Below are 26,778 nucleotides of genomic sequence, written 5' to 3'. Positions count from 1 at the left end.
CTGAGTTCAATTTCCAGTACCAAAATCAACCCCCCTAAACAACAACAACAACAACAAAAGCACAAAATGTATAGTATAGGTATAAAGATTGATCTTTTCCTTGAAAATTTGGAGAATGTAACCAACCACAAAATCATGTCAGCATGTTTAGAGTAAGTTAATTCTTTAAATTTTTGTGCCTTTCATGAATTAGTGATTTAAATTTTCTTTCTTCTTGGGTAAATTTTGGTACACCGTTTTCATAAAAATTGTCTATTTTAGAAAATGTGCGCAAAATTTAAAATTTTAATAGTATAAAGCTATATACATGATTTGTTCTTGTGTTTAAAAAGTGATTTTTGTTTTCCCTAAAAAATTTCTCCCTGTTTTTGGCTAAAGATGAAGCCTATTAACTACAAATTTTCTTATAGGACTAATATCCATAATAAAGTGTAAAAAAAGAGGATTTTATATAGATATAAAAATCTGTTTTAGTCAGGCATGGTGCCACCTATCTTTACCCTCAGTACTTTGGGACCCTGAGACAGAAGGATTGAAAAGTTTAAGCTCCACCTGGGCAATTTAGTAACTCAGTGAGACCTTCTCTCAAAAAAATTTAAAAGGGCTGGGAATATAAACTCAGTGTGAAAGTTTGAGGTTCAAGCCCCAGAACTGCAAAGTCTTATTCTGGTTCTCTAATACTTCAGAGTATGGTTTAAGAAGATCTTTATTTTTGAGGAATCAGACATAAATACCAAGAATAGAAGCACAATACCATGTATGTATGGGCTTACAGCTATAGACATGGTTTATCACTACAATTCACCATCCCAAAGTCAGCTATGATGCCTAAAGCTTAAACATCTGTTCACCTCAGATTTTTACAAATTTTACCAACTCGAATTATTTGCTCACCCTTATCTGTATAATGTAAGGAGAAAGATGATTTTGTTTCCTAAATGATTTTTTCCTTGGCTTTTATAGATCATTGCTGAAAAACTATGATTTAAAACAATATGTACTGGGTCGGGGGATTTAGCTCAGTGGTTCCGCTGCCTGCCTCCCAAAGTGCAAGGTCCCAAGTTCGATCCCCGGTACCAAAAAAAAAAAAAAAGTATCAAAAAGCACATATTTTAATGAATGAATGCATGAGCATTTCTGTATTGTAGCACTGACCAAATGACAGGGAAATTCTAGACTGCTAATTAAAAATTTTTGATTAGTGATTTGAAGTATTCTTTTAATACTTAATATACACTCATTTGTATCTATTCCCAAATGGCACACCAAAGTTTACTAGTTTAGTTGTTTCCTAATTCTCCTTTTTTGGCTCTAGGGAAATAGAATGAGGATTACCTAATTACTGGGATAAAAGACCAATGGATATTTTAAAGAAATTCTGTGATTAGTCCATGAGATTAAGGTTGATCATGGACCATCTCTGTACTCAACAATAATCCTCATTATAATAAACTTGGTCTCTTCTGTTTTCTACATTTTTATAATGTATTTTTATTAAACTTTCCTTAGACATATGTTCAAGTATTCTCAGTACATTACAAAATTAGCTCACTAACATGTCAAAACACAAGTAACATGCTAAGGGCAGGGCCTAATAAGCAAGCTCATAATTAGATTTAGCTGTTGTTACTTACAGTCACCTAATTTGGCATTTCATCCTTCACTTGTAAATTAACTCATTAAAAAAATAATGCTTATACAAAGAAGGTAACATCCCAATCCAATATGGGTCAGATATTTCTTTTTTTCTTTTCTTTTTTTTCTGGTACTGGGCATCGAACTCAGGATCTTGCACTTGCCAGGCAGGCATGGCGCTGCTGAGCTACATCCCCAGCCTGGATCAGATATTTTTTAAGGGCTAAAAATGGTAGTTATTTAAAATTCCTGACTCATAAATAATGGCTTTGACATTTAGACAATGGGAAAATTTGTCTAAGTTTTGAAAAGATTAAAAAAAAAACATTAATTTTACATAGTGACACATCACAGGAAGTCAAGTTTGGGACCAAAATGATCACTGACCACCAGGGCAATATGTACCGTCGTGAGTGCCTCTTACCTGATACAAAGGGCCATCCTGAGAGCAGACTTGCGAAGCTGAGCAGTTCAGACACCGAAACTGCGGAGGAGATGAACTCATCAGATAAGAGGCATCCACAACTGGATACATATTTAAAACTGATTATTTAAAATTATTTAAAATATTTTAACGTCAAACATAAGAGGCAACATGATTAATTTTAAATAAACACAGAAAATGGTAGTTGTTTTTGAAAACGTAGATTTAATAACTTAGTGATTGATAAAATTTAGCTTTAAGTGATTTCAGCATCTAGCTGTGAGATTACTATTCTGCAAATATCAAAATGGGGGCCTATCTTTTTCATATCTTTTTCAAACACTAATTCCTGGGGAAATCCTCACCTAATACACAAGGGACAGTCTCTCTTCCATTCCTTCTGGTGGACAATCTCTCCTAGGTTTCTTCTTTACCCCTCTTTTCAAGGAGATCAGATCTCTAAGTGAGGCATAGAATTTCACTCAACCTGTCGGAGATCCACTTTCTCTTCTTCATATTCCTCAGATTAGATTATTAGTCTAAATCTATGTTAATAGCTTTAAGTTAGGAGTTCCTGAAGTCTATTTCATGTTCATATTTGCAATCTTTTGTTTGTTACCAGGAATCGAACTCGGAACCTTGCACTTGTGAGGCAGGTGGCAGAACCACTGAGCTAAATCCCAGCCCTGTATTTGCAATCTTAACAGCTAATGTCCAGAACTGTTACACAACAGCCACCCAATAAATATTTTTATGAGTAAATCAACAAGTGAGCATATTTAAAAAATTATGAGTAGATTAATTTGTAAACTCCTACTTTTTATCAATTTAACCACTCATATTAAGAAAACTCATTCCCAAGTTTGATTTTAAAATTTAAAATATTATGCTAAACACATTCAATACAAATATAATTTTAATTGTAATTAGAGTATAAAATATGAAGTGTATACTTTAAAATTATGCATATATAAATTCAACATTGCATACTATTCAAAATGGAATAAATTACAGTGGACCCTTGTCTTATGAACTCAATTTGTTCACAAGTGCTGGTTGTAACTCAAGTTGGTCAACTGAAGTTTCAGGTTCCTCTATACAGCCTTCAAGGTCTCTTTCCTGTATACAGGTAGATCTCAGTGTCCTTAGAGACACGATGGCCCAGGATTTCTCAATTAACCCCAAACAGGAAAGGATGTTGTAATGTTCCTTCCAGAACTCTTTAAGGGTTAAATCTGTATCTGAGACCACGTGGAAACACAAGTGGCTGGCATTTGGGCTGTAACTCAAGACTTTGTAAGTTAAAACTAAAATTCTGGCCATAACCCAAGTTGTTCATAGGTTGTTCATATGTATGTCATAACTCGAGGGTCCGCTGTATATAAAAAGTGTGTGTTGTAAATTTACTGGGATAAGTCTAATGTGCCACAGTAGATTTTTAAAAGATATATTCTAAGGAGATTATAAATTTTCTACTTCCCTAAAATATTTTTGTAATTTTTTTCTTTAGAACTTGGTCCTCAATTCTGTGTACAGTGTTCATCAACATGCTGTAAGACATGCCCAGCAGTGCTATCCTTTGGGGACCTTCTCCTCTTTGAATAGTCTCCCAGCTATGGCCTATCAGAATTTGCCTAACTATTCAAGTTGGCAAAACCCATTCATCAAGACCACAGAGTTAAGGTAGGGAGAGGCATCTTCACTAATTCTTTTTTCTATTAATTTCTTTGGTATCAGTCGAGATGGATTATGTTTATTTTTCCTAAAAGTGCCAGATAATACAAATTAAGCAAAGGAAGGCAAGCATGGTAGAGTCACTTTTGGTGCTAGATTGGCAAAAGTTGCTGAAGGAAAAGAAACTAACCAGGATTATTTTGGCGGGGCTGGGGGGGGGGGGTTCCTGTCCTGAGAGTGAGTACTTCACTTACTCTAGAAAAGTAGGAGGAACATGAGTATGTGATTAAAATTCAGGCTGAGTAGAAAGATACTGACGGCAAGCTCTCAGAGGTGGAATTAGGTGAAGGAAGAGAGAACTACAATCAAAATGAAAGTTAACATAAGCTATTACTAAAATAATTAATGTTTATTATGTCAGGCATTCTGCTGAGCATTTAATTCTTGCTGAATATTTTGGAATAGGTGCTATTACTCCAATTTTAAGGATCAAAAACCTGGGTAAAACTAGGAAGCAAGACATAACTGGGGGAAAACAGCTGCAACATATAACGTAAAATTAGTACTGCAAACATGTACAAATAAAAACAAAAAAGTAAAAAATATTTAACAAAAAGTTCATATTCAGAATAAAGAGTTCATAGAAATTAATGAAGAAAAAGGTAAACTTGGTGGTCAAAAAACTCCAAGGCAATTAATATGGAAGTTATATCAAATTGATAATATGGAGTGTTGGTAAAAATATCAGAAAACGAACACTGGTATAATTACATGTTGCTAAACCTCTTGAGATGACAGTTTGTCATTATCTCTCAAAATTTAGAACATGCATACTCTGCTGTAAATCTACTTCTAGGAATCTAGACAATGGATATGCTTGCACATATGCAGAAAAACATGTAGTAGTACATTATGAGCATGGCTCTAATGTCAAAAAACTTGAAAAAAAATCTAAATTTCCACAAAACTATTGTGTTAATTAAATATGCTACAGATATACAAGTCAAATTCTATCAATATATTAAAAAATATTTCAAAGTTTACCGATTCTCCAAGACATCAAATGAGAAGAAGTAGCTGCAAAACAATACATGGAATGCCATATATATTTAAAAAACTGTGATGAACACTGGCATGGAATATTGTATTATATATAAATCATATATAATTTTTGCAGTACTGTGGATTGAACTGAAGGCCTCAAGTATATTAGGCAGCAGCTCTATCACTGAACTATATATCCCCAACTCTATTTATTTGTTTGTTTCGATACAGAGTCTCACTAAGTTGCTCAGGCTGGCCTCCAATTTGTGATCCTTCTACATCAGCCTCTGGAGTAGCTAGAATTACAGGCATGCACCACCACGTCTGGCTATTTTTTCAAAGTATATTTTTCTCCCACTAGAAGCAAAAAAAAAAAAATCAATGACAACTTTGAGTGTAAGAATATTGAGGCAGCAATATGTACTGAAACATTTCTAAGAGCTAGCTAAATTTGACCAGATGTTTGTTTTGATTCCTAAATATAAAAATCTTTCAAAAAGGCATCACAATAAAAACAAGGTTCCAGAAAGGGCTGAGCCCAAGAAAAAAGGCTAAGCCTAAAGTAGAACTACTGTATAATAAAGAAAAGCAGGGCCAGGGATTTAGCTCAGTGGTTTCGCCACCTGCTGCACAAGCACAAAGACCAGAGTTTGATCCTTGGTACCAAAAAAAAAAGAAAAGCAGTGGTACTGAAGCTGGGTGCTTCAGGGAGATATCCTACTACTTGAGAACTGGAGGCAAAATTAATTTGCCTGAGATTCTTCCTAGGAGGCTAGAAATAGGACACAGGGGTAGTCTGAACATGGAGTATCCTTGTCTGAGGCAAAAGACTCAGAAGGTTGTGTCCAAGAGGAAAGAAAACTAGTTTTACTCAGAGACATAAGCAAAGCATATTGAACATACAAGGAGATATCTTGATGGCACTCCACAGAATATTGGACTGCAAACATGCCAATTCCAGCCCAAACAACACAGAAATATAACTCAGTGTCAATTACAGTCCCACTCAAAAGGTCACTTGGGAGAATAAATGGGGAAAATCAGTCAACACAATTAAAAAAAAATAGGTGACTTTTTTTTATTGTGGTACTGTACTATTAGGAACTAATATATATCACCAAGCAACCTAGAAAGGCCCAACTATTTGCCTTATAACCTATTAGTTTGAACTTTAACCAAACTTACCCCACAGAAACTGGCCCATTAAAGGCACATAGTTATGAGATTAGATTTTTATAAGATCTATTAAGATGTATAATGCTGGTTTAACAAAAGATTCGCTTAAAAAAAACAAGAGTATCTAGGAACATAAACACACATGATATATAGTGTTTATACATTTATATTTATGCATACATATGCATACATAATGGTGACATTTCATAGCAATAGGGTAAAATATGGATTATTTAACAAACTGTATTATTTTTTTCTGGTACTGGGCATCGAACTCAGGACCTGGCGCTTGCCAGGCAGGTGCGGCCCCACTGAGCTACATCCCCAGACCCAACAAATTGTAATTTTTGATTAAAAACTTCAGAATAAATTACTCTTAACCTTACTGTAAGTATGTGTGTAAATAAACCAATCCCAGGTGGATTAAAATGTTTAATATTAAAAGTACTAGAAGCAAGTGAAAGAACCATATTGTGGTCTTTAGTTTAGGAGACAAGCCAATGCCAGCCCCAAGCAGAGCTAGTTAGCAATGGCAGGAGGTAATGAGAACTTTTCAGAACTCTTGGCCTTCTGTTGGCAATGGAAAGTAAAGATGGGAAGGGATGTGATCACAACAAATATGCTAGTAAGGACTTAGTAAAGAAATTATTTTATTGTCACTGCAGCATTGGTCCATGCTACTCCTCTGCCAGAATTCATCTAACATAATAATTTATGCTTAACTGGAACCTGAGTGAAGATTTAAAATTTCTTTAACAGAAAACAAATGGGAACCAGATATTCAAATAAATGACATTATCTTTAGGATATATTTTGCATAATTATTACTTTAAATAAAGAAAAATTTTCACTCAATTTACTCTAAATAAATACAGTATTCTGTGCTGAGCAGTACTCTAGATGCTGGATTTAGCAGTGAACAAATGGAAATATCTGCCTCCAGATTACATTTTAGCTGGGGGACAAAACACATATATAGGAGGCAAGGGTGTTAGAGGGTATTAAATACCATGGAAAACAATAAAAGGGATTAAGAACGTCATTGGGAGGTCAGAAATCTCACTGAGAAGGTAACATAGGAACCAAATAAAGTGATGAGGGTAAAGGAGCTAGTGTGATGTAGCATATAGCAGGGCACGTTTGGGAACACACAGAGGCCACTTTGGCTAGAGACCTGTGTGCCAAAGGGAGAGTAAATGGTCAGGCAGGAAAGGGGTGCAGGAAATCTGTGTGTGTGTGTGTGTCTGTGTGTGTGTGTGTGTTTGTGTGTGTTTGTACAGTATTTATAGGTCTCTAGAAAGACTCTGGCCTTTGTCTAAATTACATTAAACATTACTGGAGGGAGTGGAGCAGAGGAGCAACGTGCTTTCTGGCTCAGGCACAGAGTGAGGAGCACAGTTTGGGGGAGGAGGGTGGAGCCCAGCTAGGAGATATTCAGAGTCAATCTAGAGAACAGCCATAGTGGGTGGGACCAAAATGGTAGAAGGAAGGGAGTGAGACACAGCTGGATTCTGATTATAGTGTTCTGATGGTGAAAGTTACAGAATTTGGTAAAAATGGACGCGAGAGACTGACTTGGGATTTTGGTCTGAGTAAGTAGAAAAATGGAGCTACCAATTTCAAAATGAGACTGAAGACTGGGAGAAACAAAAAGAAAAAGAAAAAAAGAAATGGTCTAGTATATTACTTTACTGTTATACTAAGATGGTCATTTTTCTCTACCTGAATAAATCTCAAGATACTGTATTGCTTTTTAAACTTTTATTAAAATATGACTCAAACAACCAAATAATTTAACCTATTTAGAAATGTGTGATCTTATGCCACCTGCCTTGCAAGTGCAAAGACCTGAGTTTGATCCCCGGTACCAAAAAAAGAAATGCTGTGATCAGTGAATACTGATTTAACTGATAGTCTATTAACAGAAACTTATCTGAATTAGCTCTTTCATGCTTTGACATTTAAATAACTGAAAATGTAGGAAACTTTCTGCAGAGGTCTTGTGAAGTCCTGGTCTCACAGTGATGACTATTTACATCTCTTTAACCTCCTGACCAATCTATTCACAATAATGATTTGCAGCACTAACACACCAAAGTGCCCATTGAATTACCTAAGTAATCTAAAATTACTTTCAGTACAACATTAATATTATGTGTAATACCACAACATCCACTCCCCAACAATGCTGGTTGAGAGAATTTATTCTCTGCAATCCATACCTGATAATGCATATACAACCCACAAAAAACTATAAAATGTCACAGAAAGGCAAGTAACTATTTACCAAACACAAAGGAAATTACATTTAAAAAATGAACCCTGTAAAGGTTTGATGAGTTCTTTCAGAATGTAATTTTTTTAGTCCTGGTTTTGAGCCCTTTCTATTATTGGATAGGGCATTCAGCTTAACAAGGAAGGCTTTACCCATATGAGACTCAAATAGGAAAAACATTTTGATATTAGAAGTTAAGTGCTTCATGTATTATATTATCACATCAAGACTTTTCTTCTAAGAATTAGCCAAAGATCTTACCCATTGGATAGAACAAAACATGATAGTGTGAAGTCTGTTTTACAACAGTTACAGAGACATGTTTTCTTTCTTTTCTTTTTTCTTTTGGGGGGGCAGGGTCTCACTCTGTAGCTCAGGGTGACCTCAAATTGCTGTGATCCTTCTGCCTCAGCCTCCCAAGTGCTGGGATTACAGATGTGCGCCACCAAGCCTGGCTGTTTACATTCAATGTTAAGCATGTTTCTGAATTATTGAAACATGGCAACTTTCATATTTGAATTTCAATAATCTAACCTTGTATGAGGTAACATTTCTTAATTTTGTGTTATATTTTATAATTAATTTACATTTTCATATGAAAATGCAATAAAACATAGTTTACAAAACAGAAATGTTAAATTACTTAAGAGCTTAAGAGTATGACATATTGCACGAAAAATACCATAGAATCTTATGTCTGAAAGGTAACCTTGGAAGTTGTCTAGTCTAAATTTATAGTCAATCTTAAGATTTTTTTCATACACTCAGATCATGATGAGAATTTCTGAGAGCCTAATAATCCCTAGTGTCTCATAGTTTCCTAATATCCCATGTTCCTCATAACTCACATGTACTTGAATCTAGAATTTAACCCTAATCAAAGATGTAGTTCAACAAGTACGATTCTCTTTTTGGATTTTCTTAGTTCTTTTCCTTTGAACAGTTTCTCCCATATTGCCTAGGGCATAAGGCAGAATAATCTGTATCAGAAGCCACTGCAAATTCACTTACCCTTAGACCTCATCTTATACTTTCAATGTAAAGGAGGTATCTGAAAAAAAGATGCATGCAAATTCTACCCTATTCATCCTCTCTATCACAACCCCAAATCAATTCTCTTATAGACCTTCAGTCATACTAGTCAGGGCACGACTTCGTCTTTCCCACCTTTGTTCTATATACTCATAGGTTCCTTTTAGTTACTGGGCTTTAAAAATATATGTCACTTTCTCTGTTTTGAAGTTAGCAGAATTCTGAACATCTTTCAACAGAGTTTTAAAGTACTTTAAAAACCTCACATTTAACACAGACATTGGTTTTATACTTGGACCAAACTTGGAGTGCTGAAAGAAACATGAGAAACCAGTTTTTTTCTCTCCAACCTTTTTTTTTCATTTCCAAAGAAATATCATTAAATTTAAATAACATACTAAATATGCATATAGGTAAATATAAAAGTAATTTACGTTTTCTCCTCTTAGTCGCCATCTTGTCATATAGATGAATTCCATAGTATGATCCTTCCCCATAATTTCACCATTGCACAGTACATCCAACTTTAAAAAGAATTACAAATATATTAACATAAGTAATTTTGAATTCATAAGTATTTTATATATGATTGAAATTTCAAATATCTATGTAGTTCTAATTATGTATTACTTAAAAGAACACTGAATACTTTATTGAAAGCATTTTCTTTCTCACAGAATATTAATAATTCAGATGAAGCAGTTTATCTTGTCCAGCAATACATTCCTATTATCTCAAGTTCATACACATAATTTATAAATGGAATGTAAACTTTCTTAGTTCATATTGCTATGTAACCTTAAAGGTTTTATACATATTTCTGTGATTGGTCTCTACTAATGACAAGAAAGTGTACCAAGCTCACAGTTCCTCTGGCTTCTGAATTCATCTGTCAGAATCCTTTTGGCTTCCCAGTATTGAAAAGGGTAATTTTCTTCTCATTAGTTTTGATTCGAAAGAGGTAACCAGTGTGGACACAATGATTTATGGGACCTCTGGGGTAAATTAAAGTTTCTAGCAATTTTTGATGGCTAAGTTAATCCCACACTTAGTAACTTGGCATAAGTCTGTGTCTGGCTTCTCACCTTTGCTTGGTTGGTAGCATGTACAACACTTATAGGATATCCTTCTCATCTTGCATGAAATATCACAAAAGGGTTGTATTTATGAATGGTTATATTTGCTCTAGGTTGCAGGAGCTAAACAACCCCCCAAATCCTTAAGGCCACAGGAATTCTGGTTATGGCTCACTAATTCAACAAAGCATAATTAAATATCATAGACACCTGTAAATAGGAAAACATTTCAGTTCTCTAGCTATTAAGAGTAACTGGTAAGATTTCATTTGGAGTGTGGAGGGGAAGAAAAAGAATGTGTTTTAAATAATTCTGTGTCTGGCTATACAAAGACTATAACTGTGAACTTTAAGTTCAAAATTGTATTAGACATATGAAACTAGATTATTGACTTTTTGATAAATTGTGCTGACTTATATGAACTTTGAAATGTTTTTCAGATGTGATTTTATTAACTTTCAATCTCTGTCTGTCTGTCTGTCTCTGTCTCCCACTCTCTGTCTTTCTTGACAGGTTCTCATGAAGTTGCCAAGGCTGGGCTTGAAATTGTGATGCTCCTGACTCAGCCTCCCAAGTGCTAGAGTTACAGGTGTGTTCTACCATGCCCAGCTCATTTTATTAACTATTAAAAGAAAAAAGTAGTTAACTTCTTTTTCTTTATCTTGCCTGTAAAATAAATGAATAAGCAAAAAAGTAAAGGGAGTTACTTAAGATGAAATTAGTAATCAAGTATATGTCTCCTGGTGACATACACTAGTGACTAAATTATCCTGCCCCATTTAGCAATGCTGTCATACAAGTTTCAGCTGTCAGGTATTTTGTTAAATTATCTCCTACATGCTGGGCAGAAAAATAATCACAGACCAATCAATATTTCTAAAACAAAAAAAATCAGAAAAAGTCCTTTGACTGACATAGGTAAGGAATGAATAGTAGATAGAATCTCTTCTCCTTCCATCTTTATCTATGTAGAAATAGAACACATGCCAGAAAACTGAGAATAATAGTTTTCTTAGCTCTAACAACTTCCTGAAAATGAGAAGATGGCAACTCAATAAATCAGACTTTAAGGTAGTAAAACTGTACATGGTACTTCATTAAAAAACACTCAATCAAATCATAAAAACAATTTGACTACCTATAAACTGTTGTCTTTTACTTTACAAAAGGTTCTAATTAGGTTGTAATATTTAAATTTTCCTAATACAATTTCATAATTTTTTCCTAATATAGAAGTAGATATTGCTCTTTTTTAAAAAAAATCTGTCGGACCAAATCCTAAAGAAATATTTTAACCCAGACTAGTCATCTGGGAGGAGCTTTAAGTTCAGGATCAGATGCTTCCTCAAAATACAGGGTTCATACCTATCAATGCCTGTGTTCAAATATGATCACATTTCATTTCTCCCATGATGACTGCTTATGATATAAACATTATTGTAGGGAAGCCAGAAAATTTATGCTGCCTTTGATGTCTTTGTTTATACAAGAAACTAGCCTGGTCTTTAGTCTTTTAGATGCCAGTATTAGAATCCAGGGAAGAGAAAGGGGAAATTAATAAAAGTTGTAAAATTGCTATTTGGGCAGGTAATGAAAGGCAGTGATGTCCTTTACTACGTTATATCCATACCCTTAGGATCATAAACATTCTCTCAACACTGAACACATTATAAGCTATTCCCGTCATCAGTGTCAGGGCAATTTGCCTCTCTTACAATAATATGGTAAAATACATTTATGAAGATGCAATATATTGGTTTTACCTAGTGCTAAACATTATCAATTTTGCAAACATGGAACTATAGGAATATTATCTGTGAAATCCTTAAAAAGACAATGTTTAAATTCTGAAGTCTATAAAAACCGGTAATTTAAAGGTCTTAGATTAAGAAATGATACATCCTAAAAGTATGCTGATATTAAAAAGAAAAATAATTTACTTAGAATATTTGAGAGAACTTAATGTTAATGTTTAAATATCTCCTCTAATTATAAAATACTCTTCTAACTGTAAAATACTAAGTGTGTTACTATCATGATTTACTCAGTATATGTTAAATTGGAAATATATAAATGGATTATATTCTAAAAATTAAATTTTTAACATGAAAATAACAAGTTTCCACAAGAATTAATTTGAATATATTCTCAGTTTTATCATTTAATTTTCCCTTGTCATAACTTAATATCAGAATTATCAAAATGATGGTTAGATATTATTTAGCTTACCTCATAAGAACTTGGAAGTTTTAGTTTTAAACTTAGAAATTTTTTAATAGTTCCCACAGTTACACGTGTAGAACATCGAATGAATTTCTTCATTAGACCCTAAAGAAAATAAAGATAAATGATTAAAATATTCTACTTTGTCTTTAAAGAAACTTGAGGTACACTATTTTCACTATCACTTTAAGAACTTTCAAAATGGGTTGTAAGAAATGTTTCACTTTATAGGACTGTAGTATTTGTTAAGTAAAAATATTCCTTATACTAGGATACTTATACAACGTGCTTTAAGAAGGTATTATCAGTGTGTTCTAAGAAAACCAGACAATCTGCTTATCTCTAAGACATTTTAGTAAGGAAAATACTATGAGTTTAAATAAAAATAACAAAAGGTAACAAAAACATATAAATATATCACTCTGAAAGCATTAAGAACATTTTAAAAAACATTTTGTCATAATTTTAAGTACAGAGAGCAGTGATTTCAAATGGGACTGAGGAGTGTTACAGTTCAATACAGAGAGGCCAAGTTGGTCCACAGCACAGCTTCCAGTTTATTTAGGGGTTCAATTTCTTCTAGCAATGTTTTAATAGTTTTCATTATGCAAGTCCCATGTTTCTTTGGTTAGACATTCCTAAGCATTTTATTCTTTTGATGCTATTTTGAAAATGGAATTGTTTAAATTTCATTTTTGGACTGTTTGTTCCTAGCTAACTCTTGACTCTTGTATATTGATTTGTAGCTGCAACCTTGCTGAGCTTATTAGCTATCAATTTTTCTGTGGATCCCTAAGAAGTTTCTATACACAATTATGCTACCTACAATACTTTTTTTACAATCTAGATGTTTTTCTTGTCTAATTGCCTTAGTTCAATATCTAGTACAACACAGAGTAGGAATGATTAGAACAGAAACAGTTTATTCTTGATCTTAGGGGGAAAGTTTTCACAGTCTTTCACCCTTCATCATGATGATAGCTGAGGTTTTTTCACAGATGTCCTTTATTCATTTGAGAATTCCCTTTTAATTTCTAAGTTTGCTGAGCATTCTAAAACGAAAAGGTGTTAGATTTTACCAAATGCTTTCTCATACTCTATTTTAGTGCTTTCTCTTACTCTATTTGAGATTACCATGTATTTTTTCATCCCTGTATTCTATTAATATGGTATATTAACTGATTTTTCCTGTGTTGGATCAACCTTGATAATGGTGGATAGTCTGTTCTTTATGCTGCTAAATGCACTTTTAAGATTTTTGCATCTATATTCATGAAAATATTGGTTCATAGTTTTTCTTTTTAAGACTTTCTTTACATTTAAAAAATTGTGGTTAAAAACGTGTAATACAAAATTTACCATCTTAGCCATTTTAAAATATACAGTCCAGTAGTATTAATTCTACTCACATTGTTGTAAAACAGACATAGGTATAGTTCTGTATCTATAGATGACTTAAAATACATGTCTGGTAAGTTAAATGTCTGAACTTCCTCAGGGACAGTTTCTATTGATTGTTTCTTTCCCTGTGTATGGGCCATAATTTCGTATTTGTTAATATGTCTCAAATTTTTTGTTGACAATTGGACATTTTACTAATATAATGTGGCAATATTGGAAATTAGATTCCTACATGCTCAAGGTTTGTTGTTGTGGTTGTTTGTTTTTATTGTTTTTCTTGTTGTGACATTTCTAAATGAACTCTAGTCTTTTACATATGCAATTGCGCAAGTTTTTATCTAGAGGTCAGATAAAAATAAAGATAATATATAAAGATTTCTGTACATGCTTAGAGCCAGTAAGTATTCCAGTGTACACAAAGAGACTCTGTATTGGGGGACACCTCTAAAACTCAACCAGGTTGGTGACAAATCTGCTTTAGTCTTTATGCTCTTCTTGTGCAGTGCACCAAGGTCAGCCTCAAAGTAGGAGCTTGAACCTTCTCACATCTTTCCTGAGCATGTATGCAACCCTATATAGCCTTCTAGATTCTTAGGAATAGGTAAAAGCTTTCCAAGGCTTCTATGGATATCTTACCAGCTTTTGTTTTTAAGCCTTTTGATTAGTCTACAGTTTGCCTCAAATATTAACTATACCTCAGACAGTCATGAAGCTAAAACATTTTCCTGTCTATAATTGTTTCTGAAAAATACCTCTTCTTTCCACTCACAGATAAATCTTTTTTCTACCAGGAAGGCTCCCAAGTCAAATCGGACATAGAGTGGACAGCCTGCAAAGTGGCATCTTTCAGGGAACAATCAAACAGGTCAAAAAAATAGTGACAATTCTTTGGCAATGAGGCTCTGAAAGAGCTTTACCTCTTTTCTATCTTTTTAGTGCCTGGAAGGTTGCAATAGGAAACCAGGCTCTTAATTTTTTCAAGGCTACTACAGAGCTGCAAGTTAAAATGTCACAAAGCCCCCTGTTTTCATGAGAGTCATCATTTTGATTAAGTGCTTCATGGGCTTTGAAAACCATTGATTAAATATTGTATCTTTGAAAGAGGTGATCTTGGACACTGCCAGGTTATATATTTCTATTTTTTCTTTTGCACTTTTATGGAGAAGCAAAGGTTTGGAGGTAACTTTTTACTGACATCCTACTCTTGACTTTTGCTGTCACATTATAAAAACAAAGATAAACTGTTTAAACTATGCAACTATTCCACCAGCACGTTAAGAAGCATATGCCATTGCAAGGGAATGAGATGGCTGAGAAAACTACAAAGCAATACAGACATGTGTCTGTACTTCTAAGTCGTTTATGATATAGTTTCAAGGGAAAAAACTCATGATATAAAAGAGAAAAGACAGTGACTAACATCCATAGGAACATGCTTAATAGATGAACTAAACCCTGAGTGATAAATGTTGAGTTCTACATAATTTCAGAAAAGAGACTCATTATGTTGGAAAAAACATCACAAAGAACAGGGATCTCTGCTTGGGTCTCGAGAGAACACAGGATGGTGAGAAGAAAAGTGAAGAACATGCCCAAAAGAAATGGATTTAAAGTTTTAGAGTCCTTTATATATGCACAGCACAAAGCTTTATATATTCTACATACAAATCCATTGTCTGATACGTGATATACAGTCTATAACTTATACATAAAGCACTAATCATTGTCAGCAGGAGGCATTACAGATGAATGAGCATTTAATGAGAGGGCTTAATGGGAAACTTGTCAAGAAAGGGGCTAGGTGTTTAGATTTGATTCTGTAGGAAAGTAGGGGACAAACCGTGGCCATGTCTCCATGTCAAATCTGGCTGGGCAACAATTTTCTTTAGTAAAGTTTTACTGGAATACAACTACACATTCACTTACTATTGTTTATGGCTGTTTTATGGCTATAATGAATAAGCTGAGACGTTGCAATTGAGACAACTGGCTACAGGGCCTAAAATATTTACCATTCAACTATGTCACAATCTAGGCCCTCATCCTCTGCCTTGTCCACACTCATGCAAGTGGCCTTAGATAACAAAAACGGGTATAAAAGCCATTGAAGAAACTACTTTCAAAGATTTAGACATAAAGATAAGCCACACTAAACTGTGAATTAGTGCCTGGTGGAAGGAAAAGAATAAAAAGTCAAGGATGACCCCAAGATTTCAAATGATGGTAGTCAAAACTGAAAATGAACATTTGTAGTTAAATTTGGTGGAATATAATGAATTTGCCTTAAGACATAATTTCAGGTGTTAAACTTTCAACTGGTATTTAAAAGTAGAGACAAAATACTTCAACTTGGGAGAAATGGTAGGGTGGTAATGGGATTCTAGAAAAAAATGAAGAGACCTCCTAGAATGAATATGGAGAAAGTATTAGGACATATATCTATCAAGGAGAAAGTAAGAAGCTAAGTCAGTAGAGACAAGATAGGAATGGCCTGGAAGAGAAGATGAGAATCAGGACAGCATGAAAATTATTCTAAGCTAAAAAAGTTGTCTGGAGAATGAAGCCATGGTACCTCAGTTCACAAACTTAATCCTTTCCATGATTCTGGCTGCAAACTGAATTGGATGAGACATGAATCAAGTTTCCCCAACAGGTCAACATTGAACCTAACTACTGAATTTGATTAGATTCTTGTCCAATTCAGGTTGCAACCAAAATCATGGACAGGATTAAGTCATGAACCGAGATGCCACTGTACAAAGAAAAAGAAAAGTCTATAAAAGAAAGAACAAACGGATAAAAAGCCAACTAGAACAACAAAGTGTCAGATTCCAAGGCAGGGTGGTTAATTTTTTAGATGAAGTTTGAAAAATCAATATTTTAACTTTCATAGTAGAAATCATGCAGAGAAGCAGATTTCATATTTATTTATGAAAAGATATTTGGTGTTTTCATTGACTCAACTTTTACTATCAGGTAGCAACTTGGAGAGAGCTAAAGAATGATTACAATCCCTATGAAGAACTTCCTCCAAAAGGGATTACAGGAGTAGCTGGCAAGAAGAGAGAAACAGTTACAAAAACTGATGAAAACACAAAAAGGGAAAGCTATTGCACAGGAACATGGAAAACAGAGGGTAAACAGAAAGTGGTCAATAGGATAAACAGGTACAGTGGTCATTTCTTTAAAGATGCCTCATCCAGCCAAACCCCTTAACTAAATCAATTATTTCATTGTATTGTAAGTGTTTGATTATATGTAAAAGGTCTAACTAAGTTCCTTGAGTGGTAAGTTTTGTTCTTACTACTGATGTCATTACTGTCTAATATTCGCATTGCAGATAAATATACATCGAACTATTATTCTTATTCTTTATTGCAAGATCCTGTGAAAGCTTAAATTGAATTAAAAAATTGGTTTTTGTCTCCTAATAGAAAATTGCCACTACATGCATTAGCAAAAAATATAGATTTACATAGAGGAAGCAAAAGAAAATTAGAGACAATGGATAAAACAAAGTGACAAACATCTATTTAAGAGCTAAAGTAGTGAACATTTATAGTGAAAATGAAAATTTCGTGCAATAAAAAGCAGAAAACATTAAGTAATATTTAAAGACCAAAAAAAAAAATTCAATAAAAATAAATAGGGTGTTCTAAGATCTTTTAAAAAGGGATCAATTAGCAGACACAGAGGGCAACAGGATTAGAAATGAAAATTCTGTAGGAAATAATGCAGAGCCTTTAATGACTTTAAAAGTTCATAGGTACTTTACAACAATTAATTTTACTTCAAAACCAGTATTATTTATAAAATATAATAGCCATGATATGGAAAGCTTATTGAATTACAAATAGAAATATAAAGAGATAAATTAAGAGAATGAATAAAAGGGTTAGAACCATTGCTTAACATGGAATTACGTACCTGAGCATAAGTTAACACACATAAAAGATAAATAATATCCTGTGAACTCCCAACAAAGGTACAAAAGATCGACGTGAAACAGAGGTGTGATTCTCCACATTAGCCACTAGATGGTGGGATTTGCACAGGATAATGGAGGGGGGAAGTGGAACATACAGGTGCCCAGAGTAAGCAATTGCTTGACCATCTGCAGGACTGTCAAAGATGTGCTTTCTACTGCATTATGTTAATAAAAACTTTAGATGCAAACAGTTGAAGTATCAAAAAATTCATCAACAAATTTAAAAGGATTTACTATAATATAATCATTAAAAAAATACAACTTACTTGTCCACTCACCTTGACTACATTGTCTCCTGATTGTCCATTATTTCGTAAACAATCTAGACAGATAGCAATTTGTGGGTCACTTCTATGATAGTCTTTATCATCCTGATTTTCATCACCTTCATCTGCTTTAGGTTTGTCAACTTTCGAAGTATCATCTGTATAATTTTTTTAAAAAGTCAGCTATAATTCAAAAGTTTAAAGCAATAATGCATGACTCATCAAAACCAAAATCAGACTGAAACCTGTGGCATATAAACAATACAACTGGATTTACTGATGCATTCATTTATTGCATGCCTTTGCTAATGTGTTAGACATGTACTGTGCTAGGCCTGAAGGAACATTAATGAAAGCAGAGGGATATCATCCCTAACATAATAGTGGCCAAGGTATAGGACAAAGTAAAAAAATAGACAAACACATGATGTTAGAGGTAAAATGAACTCTGTGGGCATATGTAACAGACGCAATGAACTCAAATTTTGGGGATGAAGCAAAGATTCAAGGAAGATTTCTAGATGAATTATCTCTAACCTAAAACTTGAAATAATTGCCAGCCAAGTATTACTTTGTAGACCCCCTCCCTCCCTGCAATGATAAATCAGCCCCTCTTCAATGACAACAGTTAAAGTTTTATAGAGCAATAATAGAGGACAGGTAAGATCTCTTTCTTCTTCATACTTATAAGGAAATTAGGTAGATAGGAAGTGCCTTCTATGAATCAAACTAGCTCCAAAACAAGATCCAGATTCTCTACCTGAAGATTAAATATAAATATTTTTAAAAGGGAGAAACAGGAAGAGGGAGCTAAAATTTAGCAGGCTACAGCCCTTTAGAAGTCAATTCAAGGGCCGGGGATTTAGCTCAGTGGTTTCGACACCTGCTATGCAAGTGGCAAGGACCCAAGTTTGATCCCCGGTACCAAAAAAAAAAAAAGAAGTTAATTCGATACAAAAAGTCATAGACTAAATCTACCATACAACTTCTGATGACAATTCCCTGTGCTCCTGTCCTCTTGAGCAGGCAGTAAAAACTGGAACATTTAATTAACCTTATGTTATCTCTATTTTTGCTATGGCACTACCATCTAATTGCAATGTACACTTAAATAAAACAAGGCTTTAGTTATTTTAGTGTCTTTGCCCATTTGTTGCTATATATTAAAAATAGTCCTTTGCTACCTTACTCCAGTCATCCAAACTATGTCAGACATCCCCTGCTTATGAAAACAGTTCTGTACAGTTAAGTTGAAGTAATAAAACAATGATCTCCATTTTACAGGTGAAAAAAAGGCAGCATTTTTTCATCCATCCTAATGTTTAATTGGCAAATATATTTGTACATATATATGTACACACACATACATATGAAAGGTTTGAATGGTATTTAGGATATCTTGAATGAAATTTCGTATTTTAAAAAATGGTAAATAATCCAACTTGCTTATTATCTCAGAGAACCCTTTGTAATGATAACATATACTAAAAGGCCTTTCTCTGATTAGTAATGTTTTTGCTGAAATTATTAAGAAGTACCAAATGCTGAGTCTCCTGGAACCAACAGAAGAGATGTGGACACTTAGCATAAGCGATAGGAAAAATTCCAGTAAGCCCACTGAGGTATTTTTTAAATTCTCAGGACATGTTAAGTTTGTGTCATCTGAGCTCTATCTATGAAAATTTGATTCCAGAGTATCAGAGCATAGCAATTTCTGACTCTCAGTCACATCTTAGTTCCCTCTCCTATTAAAATGAACTTTAAAATAAATAAAAACAGGGCCAGGGATTTAGCCCACACCGCCTGGCAAGAGCAAGGTCCTGAGTTCGATTCCTGACACCAATTTTTTTTTTTTTAATTTTTAAAGTCCTCGCTATTTAGTTGCAAGCTTTTTTTTTTTTTGTACCAGGGATCGACCTTGGGACCTTGCGCTTGTGAGGCAGGCGCTGGAACCACTAAGCTAAATTCCCGGCCCTGCAAGCTATTTCTTACTTCAGATTTTTTCCTATTAAGAAATTATTGCTATAATCACCTAGTCTTTTTTCTTTCTGATCTCAAAACCCAACTTCCTCTATTTCCAACTGTCCTCAATTGGATACCAGATTTGTACAGATTTACATAAAATCTCATGAAGAGAAAAAACAGGGGAAAATGAATTTTGTGCAGGAGAAAGTTGAAAAATTTAAAATTTAAAATAAAATTTAAAAATTAGTTTATCAAAGCAACAAAAAGTTTTGAATTTAGAAAGAGTTGACCAAAAAGTTAACCAATCTGAGAGATGCTGTTAGATACAGAAATAAAAAGTTACCTTGTCCATTTTCTTGAGGCTTATTTTTCTTCCAAAATTCAGATTCACGCTCAAGTTCTTCTAATTTAAAAGAAAAGAATATAAAACCATAGGAACAATCATGAAATCTTTAATAGAAATGCTGATTTCGTAAAACTGCAAGTCTGTAAGAACCTAAAGAGCAACTTACGTTCTCGTAGTCCAGGAACCAGCTTAAATATAATTTCCTCCAATGTATTATCCAACCTTCAAAGGAAGGAGAATAACAATGAAGACATCAAAATCTAGTATGTATAGGGGCCAAGGATTTAGCTCAGTGGTTCCGTCGCCTGCCTCGCAAGCGCAAGGACCTGAGTTGGATCCCCGGTACAAAAAAAAAATCCGGTATGTATATAGTTTGAGATTTATATCATGCATGTATCACAAAATACAAAAAAATTATTTTAGCATACCTAGTATACCAAATCTTCTGCACACGGAGCATAACCATTCGTAGTCTTTGCCAGTGGCAGACTGATTTAAAAAATGATCTCAGTTCCCAGCTCTCTCTCTTAACCCTCCTTTGACTATGGGTTGGGGTCTGTTTCCCAACCCTGAGAATACAGGCTGGCCTTGAAATTTGCTTAGACCTACAGACTATGGCACAAATGGCAGCTATGCTTAATTCTGAGCCTAAGCTTCAAAAACAGGCATTTCTCTCTCAGAATCCTGCTAGCGTAAGAACACACCTGGAGGATGAGACACAATGTAGAGGATCACCACTCTACCCTCCTGGGGTTATCTTAGATGAGGCCACAGACAGCCCACCTCCAACCTGGGGAAGAACCCAGCAAAGAGCAGCAGAGCAGCCTCTGGGGTGTGCAGCTAACTGCAGGTGCACGAGGGAGCACAACCATGGTCAGAAGAACCACCAGCCAACCCATGAACTGTGAGGAATAACAAGTGCTTACTTTTGCAAGCATTAATTTAAGGGGTATTTCTTATATGCAGCAGTAGCTGGTAAGTCCACTCTTGAAATCTCTACCAAAATTCTAGTTCTTTCCTACGATGGAAATCATCTCCCTTGCTCTTTTCTAAGAAGTGGAGACTATTTAGTTATTCTGTCTTCCTTGATAAAAACTTAAATATTTATCTTTTTACTTTTCTTGCTAGACAACTTTTCCTTTTCATGGCTTTATTTCTTCAATCTATCTTCTTGCTTCCACAACACCCCCCTTTTCACTTAGTCTCCTTCATCCTGCTCAACAGTATTACTCTACTCTGCCTTCAAAATCTTCAAGCATGCAAAGGTTTCTCACATCTAAAAAGGAAAAACATTGCTTAACTCATTATCTTTTAAAGTTATCACTTTAATTTTTCCTCCCAACTAGAATTTGAAAGCATAAATCTTTATTATTTCTGTCACATATTCTCTGTTTTGCTTCTTTTTTCCCTCCTGAACCTTTAAAGTTATCCATAACTTCCTTCATACTAAATAGGTTTTAAGACTTTCAAGTAGAAAAATGTTTTCCAAACAGAGTCTCATTATATAGACAGTGGCCTTGAACTATGAAGCCCAGGCTGGCCCTGAACTCAGTGATCCTCTTGTCTCAATCTCCCGGGTGCCAGGATTACAGGTATACACTACCACATCCAGCTCTAAATTGAAAAATTTTTTAAATTTATTTTTAAAATTAATTTTCTCATATTGCTATGAAGTTATTTGAATGTTAAAATAATCTATCTCAAAATTTCCTTTCCTGTTTTTTTTCTTACTTATTCTTTGTTACTAAATAGCTAAATAAAGTTGTTCCTCAGTATCAATGCGTGACTGGTTCCAGGACCCCTCACAAATAGCAAAATCATCAAGTCCCTTGTATAAAGTGGTATAGTATTTACATATAACCTATGCATATCCTTTCATATACCTTAAATAATCTCTAGATTGCTTATAGCACCTGCTGCAATGTAAATCTTATAAATAGCTAAATGGTATGCACAGTTTAGGGAATAATAATAAAATATCTGCACATGTTCAATACAAATCCAATCCCCCACCCAAATATTTCTTTCTCTCCTTCACTCCCTTACCCCTCTCCTGTTCTCTTCTTTAATTTAATTCAATTTTTTTTCCTGCAGGCTGAGTATTGAACCCTAGGGCCTTGTGCAGGGTTGGCAAGTATGCTATCACTAAGCTATATCTCCAGACCTTCTTCAAATATTTTTGCTCTGTGGTTGGTTAAATCTGTGAATGCAGTACCCACAGATACAAAGGACTGACCGTAATTGTAAATCTATTGCTCTGTATACTCTATACTCTTTGAACTTCTCAATGGATTGTCTTCCTTGAGGATCACATCTACATTTGCTGCTTGAAACTAACAAAAAGGCAGTGAACTTTATCTGTCTGTGATATCTCACTGCCAAGCTCCCGTTCCTTATTTCCAACAGAAGCTGAACACTTCAACTACCTCTTCTGTATCAATACTGTCTCATCAGCCCTCCTCCAATGAAATATTGACTATCCTTCACTGTCTTAACAATTAAATTGTTAAGTGATACAGCAACTCTTCCAAACAGGCTCAAAATAAAGAATTAACTTTTCTGTCTCTGATTTACACACTTCAACTGAGCCTCACTCACAGTTCAACATTTCTTCTGTCTAGCCTTTCCTTACCACCTCATCCATCCACTATCATTCACCACCCTGTCAAAGTAAGACATAGAGCTATCTTCCTGTAACTTGACATTCTCAGAATGTTTTCCCCAGAATACTAATTTGATCATTATTTCCTAGCTCAAGAACTAATTTCTTCCCACTACATGGCTTCCAGTGTTTATATAACTCAAATCCCATATGAACTGTAATCGATGCTATTCTCTCACGTCTCTCTTTTCTGGTCAACTGGCTTAGTTATCCCAAGAATTCCTTCTATTTTCCATTCTGTTTTTCTCCCTCATGTTTTTTATCTTGGCTCAAATACTTTTCTTACGTTCCAATCAAACTGGCATTAACTTTATTCCGTAAGACAACTCAAATACTAACTCATTCACAAACTTTTCTCAGACTGTTTAATAGTAGTAATACAGAAGAAATAGTACTTCTTTTCTTAATTTAACATTTAAAAGTAAATATATATATAATTCAAAAATAAAATTTCCTTTGAAAACTTATATTAAAATATAACATTCTCAGGCTCCATCCACCCGTTCTGATTCCTATCATCCCAGAAGCAATCACTTTCAAATCTAACCTCTTTCTGGTATTTACTTTCATACTTTTCTTTAAAAAAAAAGCCGCACATTTTCTGCTATGTAGATTTTTCTGACTTCCTTAAAAGTTTAGTTCTCTTATATTATCTGTCACTCCCTTTCCTCCCAACATATGCCTTTTCCTTACTTCCATTTTCCAAATATACTTTTGTTACTAATATATTTACTCAATATAGGTTTTTTGTTTAGTAACAGTGCTTCCATGATAATTAAATAATTATGGGGTTGGGGTATGGTTTAGTGGCAGAGTATGTGCTCAGCATGCAGGAGGCCCTGGCTTCAATTCCTCCCTTTTGTATTCACAGAGCACTCTTTATAAGATATATCCTCTATTTTTTTCTAGTAACTATTTCTTTTCATTTACAATGTACCTAATTCAGAAACTCTCAAAAATAATCTCTTCTCACCATGTGCCCACCTCTTAGGAGTCGACTAGATTCATTCTCTTTCCTCTAAGACATTCCTAACCACTCTGGATGTTCTCTTAATCCAGGTTAAGACTGATATGATCATTAGAATCACTCCCATACATATACCCTTGATTCTCTTGTCTCTCTTACTTGCTCAAAATTGGTTGGTATAACAACAAACTCTAGCTAAATTCAACTCTCCATTAACTTTGCACTTGTACCCATGGCTTAAAAAGAAAACCACCACATCCCTTCAAATTCATGACTACAACCCAAACGTGCTTTTCATGCTGCCAGGAATCACACTATACTTTCCCTGTCCCCTGAACTTTTCTCTCCTCAGCTCTCCATGTCCTCTTTTTCTTACTCTTGGCTGATGAATATTTTCTCCTCAATGAAAAAGGTCCACAGACTATGGCCACCATATTTACATAGCAACTAAAGTCATTCTAAAAACCTAAGAGAAAGTTACAACTTTCATTTTCAAATGAATTTCCTAAATATTTAAGATTAAAAAGTCTTATTTTAATCTTAAAATAAAATTATTTAAAATGAAAATCATAAAATTCCTAAGACCCAAATTAACTGTCAAGACATTAAGAAATATATAGCATATAATAAAAACTGACAGTTTATACAATACATATAAATTAGATGAACTATAAAATATATTTCCTTACCTCAACATTTCTAATGGATTTGTCTCATGAACTTGGTTGCCACATCTGGGACAATCATTGCTATCTTCAAAGTGCTGAACAATACAAGTCTTACAGACTAAGAAGAAAGAAGGTGTTAGGTTAAAATGGATCATCTGAACTATCATTTAAGCAGAAATAGTCCTTACAACATTACCTACTACAAGTAATGTACTGTTATTATATCAAACTTTACAAAACCCTGAAACTGTAGTAAAACTCAAATGAAATGCAAGCCTAGAGCCATGATACAAGAAACATTTACTATTTTGCTTAGTTTTTATAGTCACAAATCATATTAATATTCTACTCATATTCCTTTTAAAAGATGGTATATTTACACAAAAGAACTGTTTCTCCTTTAAAGAAGTAGGACAGAAAAGTAAAAACATTTAAGATTGCCTTTACCTCTTTTGTTAAAAATTTATTTGAATGCGACATAAACAGTTCTTAATAAAACCTAAGAGTTTTCAATGTGTTGGGCTTACTTTTTTTTTTTTTGGTACCGGGGATCGAACTCAGGTCCTTGAGCTTGCGCAGCAGGCAGCAAAACCACCAAGCTAAATCCCCGGCCCCGGGGCTTACTTTTCTTGACAAAGTACCAGGAGTTACAATGGATTTTCTGCCCTTTGCCGAATTTGTACTTATAGGGACTATAAATCCATGGAGCAAAAGGTATGGGTATCAGAGTGGCATAAAGGCATGACAGTTAAGCTGGAAGAATAAATGAGAAACTAAGGAGAATAATAACAATTTTAAATAAAGATTCTGAAGAAAGACAATACAGATATGACTGGTGGATTTGGAGCCATAACACTATATAACCCTACATTTCCTCCAAATAATATTAATTTTTTTGGTTATGAATCTTTCATCTTTTACCTAAGCTTCTATTACATATTATGCGAATTATTTTGCCTCCAAAACATTCATATATTACAGCATGTGAACTATAAAATTTCAATCCAAATCCCTTTCCTGTACTCCTCCTCCATATTATTACCCTGTACAATCTGGTATTTTCACCAAGTGAAGACATCAAGAAATATTATTCTACCCTCCTTTCACAATTTAACTTCAATATACTCCTTTCCCTTTCTTCATGGCCCACATTATCTAGAAGTAAGTTTATCTACCTTAGTCAAGAGTGAACCTAGAATCCCTACCACTGAGATTAGGTCTGAAAATTCAAATGTATCACATATACTGGCTAGTGCAACAAAGGGAAGAAAACTATCAGGACTTGAATTTTAAAACCATTCAGTACATATATATAATAACAGCATTTGTTTCACTAATTTATTCACTAATTTAAAAGGCATTTATTGAATGCTAGGCATCATACAAGTAGTTGAGGATGCAGGGGCAGACAAAGTCCACAATCTTATGGAGCTTAGAGTCTATTTAGGAAGACAAGCAAATGATTTTAGTTCATGGTTAATGATACTTTTATCCCATCCTCCAACTCAAAAAGATAGATGGAGTCCTGGGAGGTGGCAGCTAAACAGAGTGATTAGGGTAGGCCTCCCTAAAAAGGTGACATTTAAGTAGCTCTGTGGATGAATGCAACAGAATCCCATGTCCTGTACTCCCATCACTCCATCACCTATTTAAGGTAACACCCTTCCCTCGCTATAGTCCTCTCCAAATTTATGTGAAAGACAGTATAAGAAAACATGTTTTAAAAGGCAGTTAGGCCAGGGATTTAGCTTAGTGGTTCCGGTGCCTGCCTCGCAAGTGCAAGGTCCCGAGTTCAATCCCTGGTACCAAGAAAAAAAACAAACCAAAAGACAGTTAGCTCAGGGTTAGCATGTAAAATTGAGTACTTCCTCTGGACCCCAAATCTCCAAAGAGGTTTTAAATATATTTTAATTATTTATTTATTTTTAGGCAGTACTGGGGATTGAACCAGGGTCC

The 26,778-nt window shown here is 34.4% G+C and overlaps 1 protein-coding gene across 12 annotated transcripts in view; it reads right to left on the bottom strand.

Moving 5' to 3' along the window:
- The window catches only part of Pcgf5 (polycomb group ring finger 5), a 126,300-nt gene that overhangs the window by 9,953 nt on the left and 89,569 nt on the right, over positions 1-26,778 (bottom strand). For 4 of the 12 annotated variants that reach the window (XM_087184901.1, XM_021253034.2, XM_013069846.3 and 1 more), the window contains 7 exons: positions 24,844-24,940; positions 20,692-20,747; positions 20,523-20,582; positions 18,215-18,372; positions 12,566-12,664; positions 9,695-9,784; positions 2,060-2,119 (listed from right to left, as the gene is read on the bottom strand). In XM_087184901.1, the coding sequence (XP_087041027.1) occupies positions 2,060-2,119; positions 9,695-9,784; positions 12,566-12,664; positions 18,215-18,372; positions 20,523-20,582; positions 20,692-20,747; positions 24,844-24,940 (620 nt within the window). The remainder of the gene's footprint in view (positions 1-2,059; positions 2,120-9,694; positions 9,785-12,565; positions 12,665-18,214; positions 18,373-20,522; positions 20,583-20,691; positions 20,748-24,843; positions 24,941-26,778) is intronic. The other 8 variants (XM_087184902.1, XM_087184896.1, XM_087184897.1 and 5 more) reach the window with 5 other exon arrangements.

This window comes from Heterocephalus glaber, unplaced genomic scaffold (assembly GCF_053883595.1).
Source record: "Heterocephalus glaber isolate CG9 unplaced genomic scaffold, H.glaber_assembly_v1.0 deba00001497, whole genome shotgun sequence".
Taxonomy (NCBI): domain Eukaryota; kingdom Metazoa; phylum Chordata; class Mammalia; order Rodentia; family Bathyergidae; genus Heterocephalus; species Heterocephalus glaber.
Note: the sequence above shows the minus strand (reverse complement) of the source record. Positions and strands in the feature narration are given on the sequence as shown.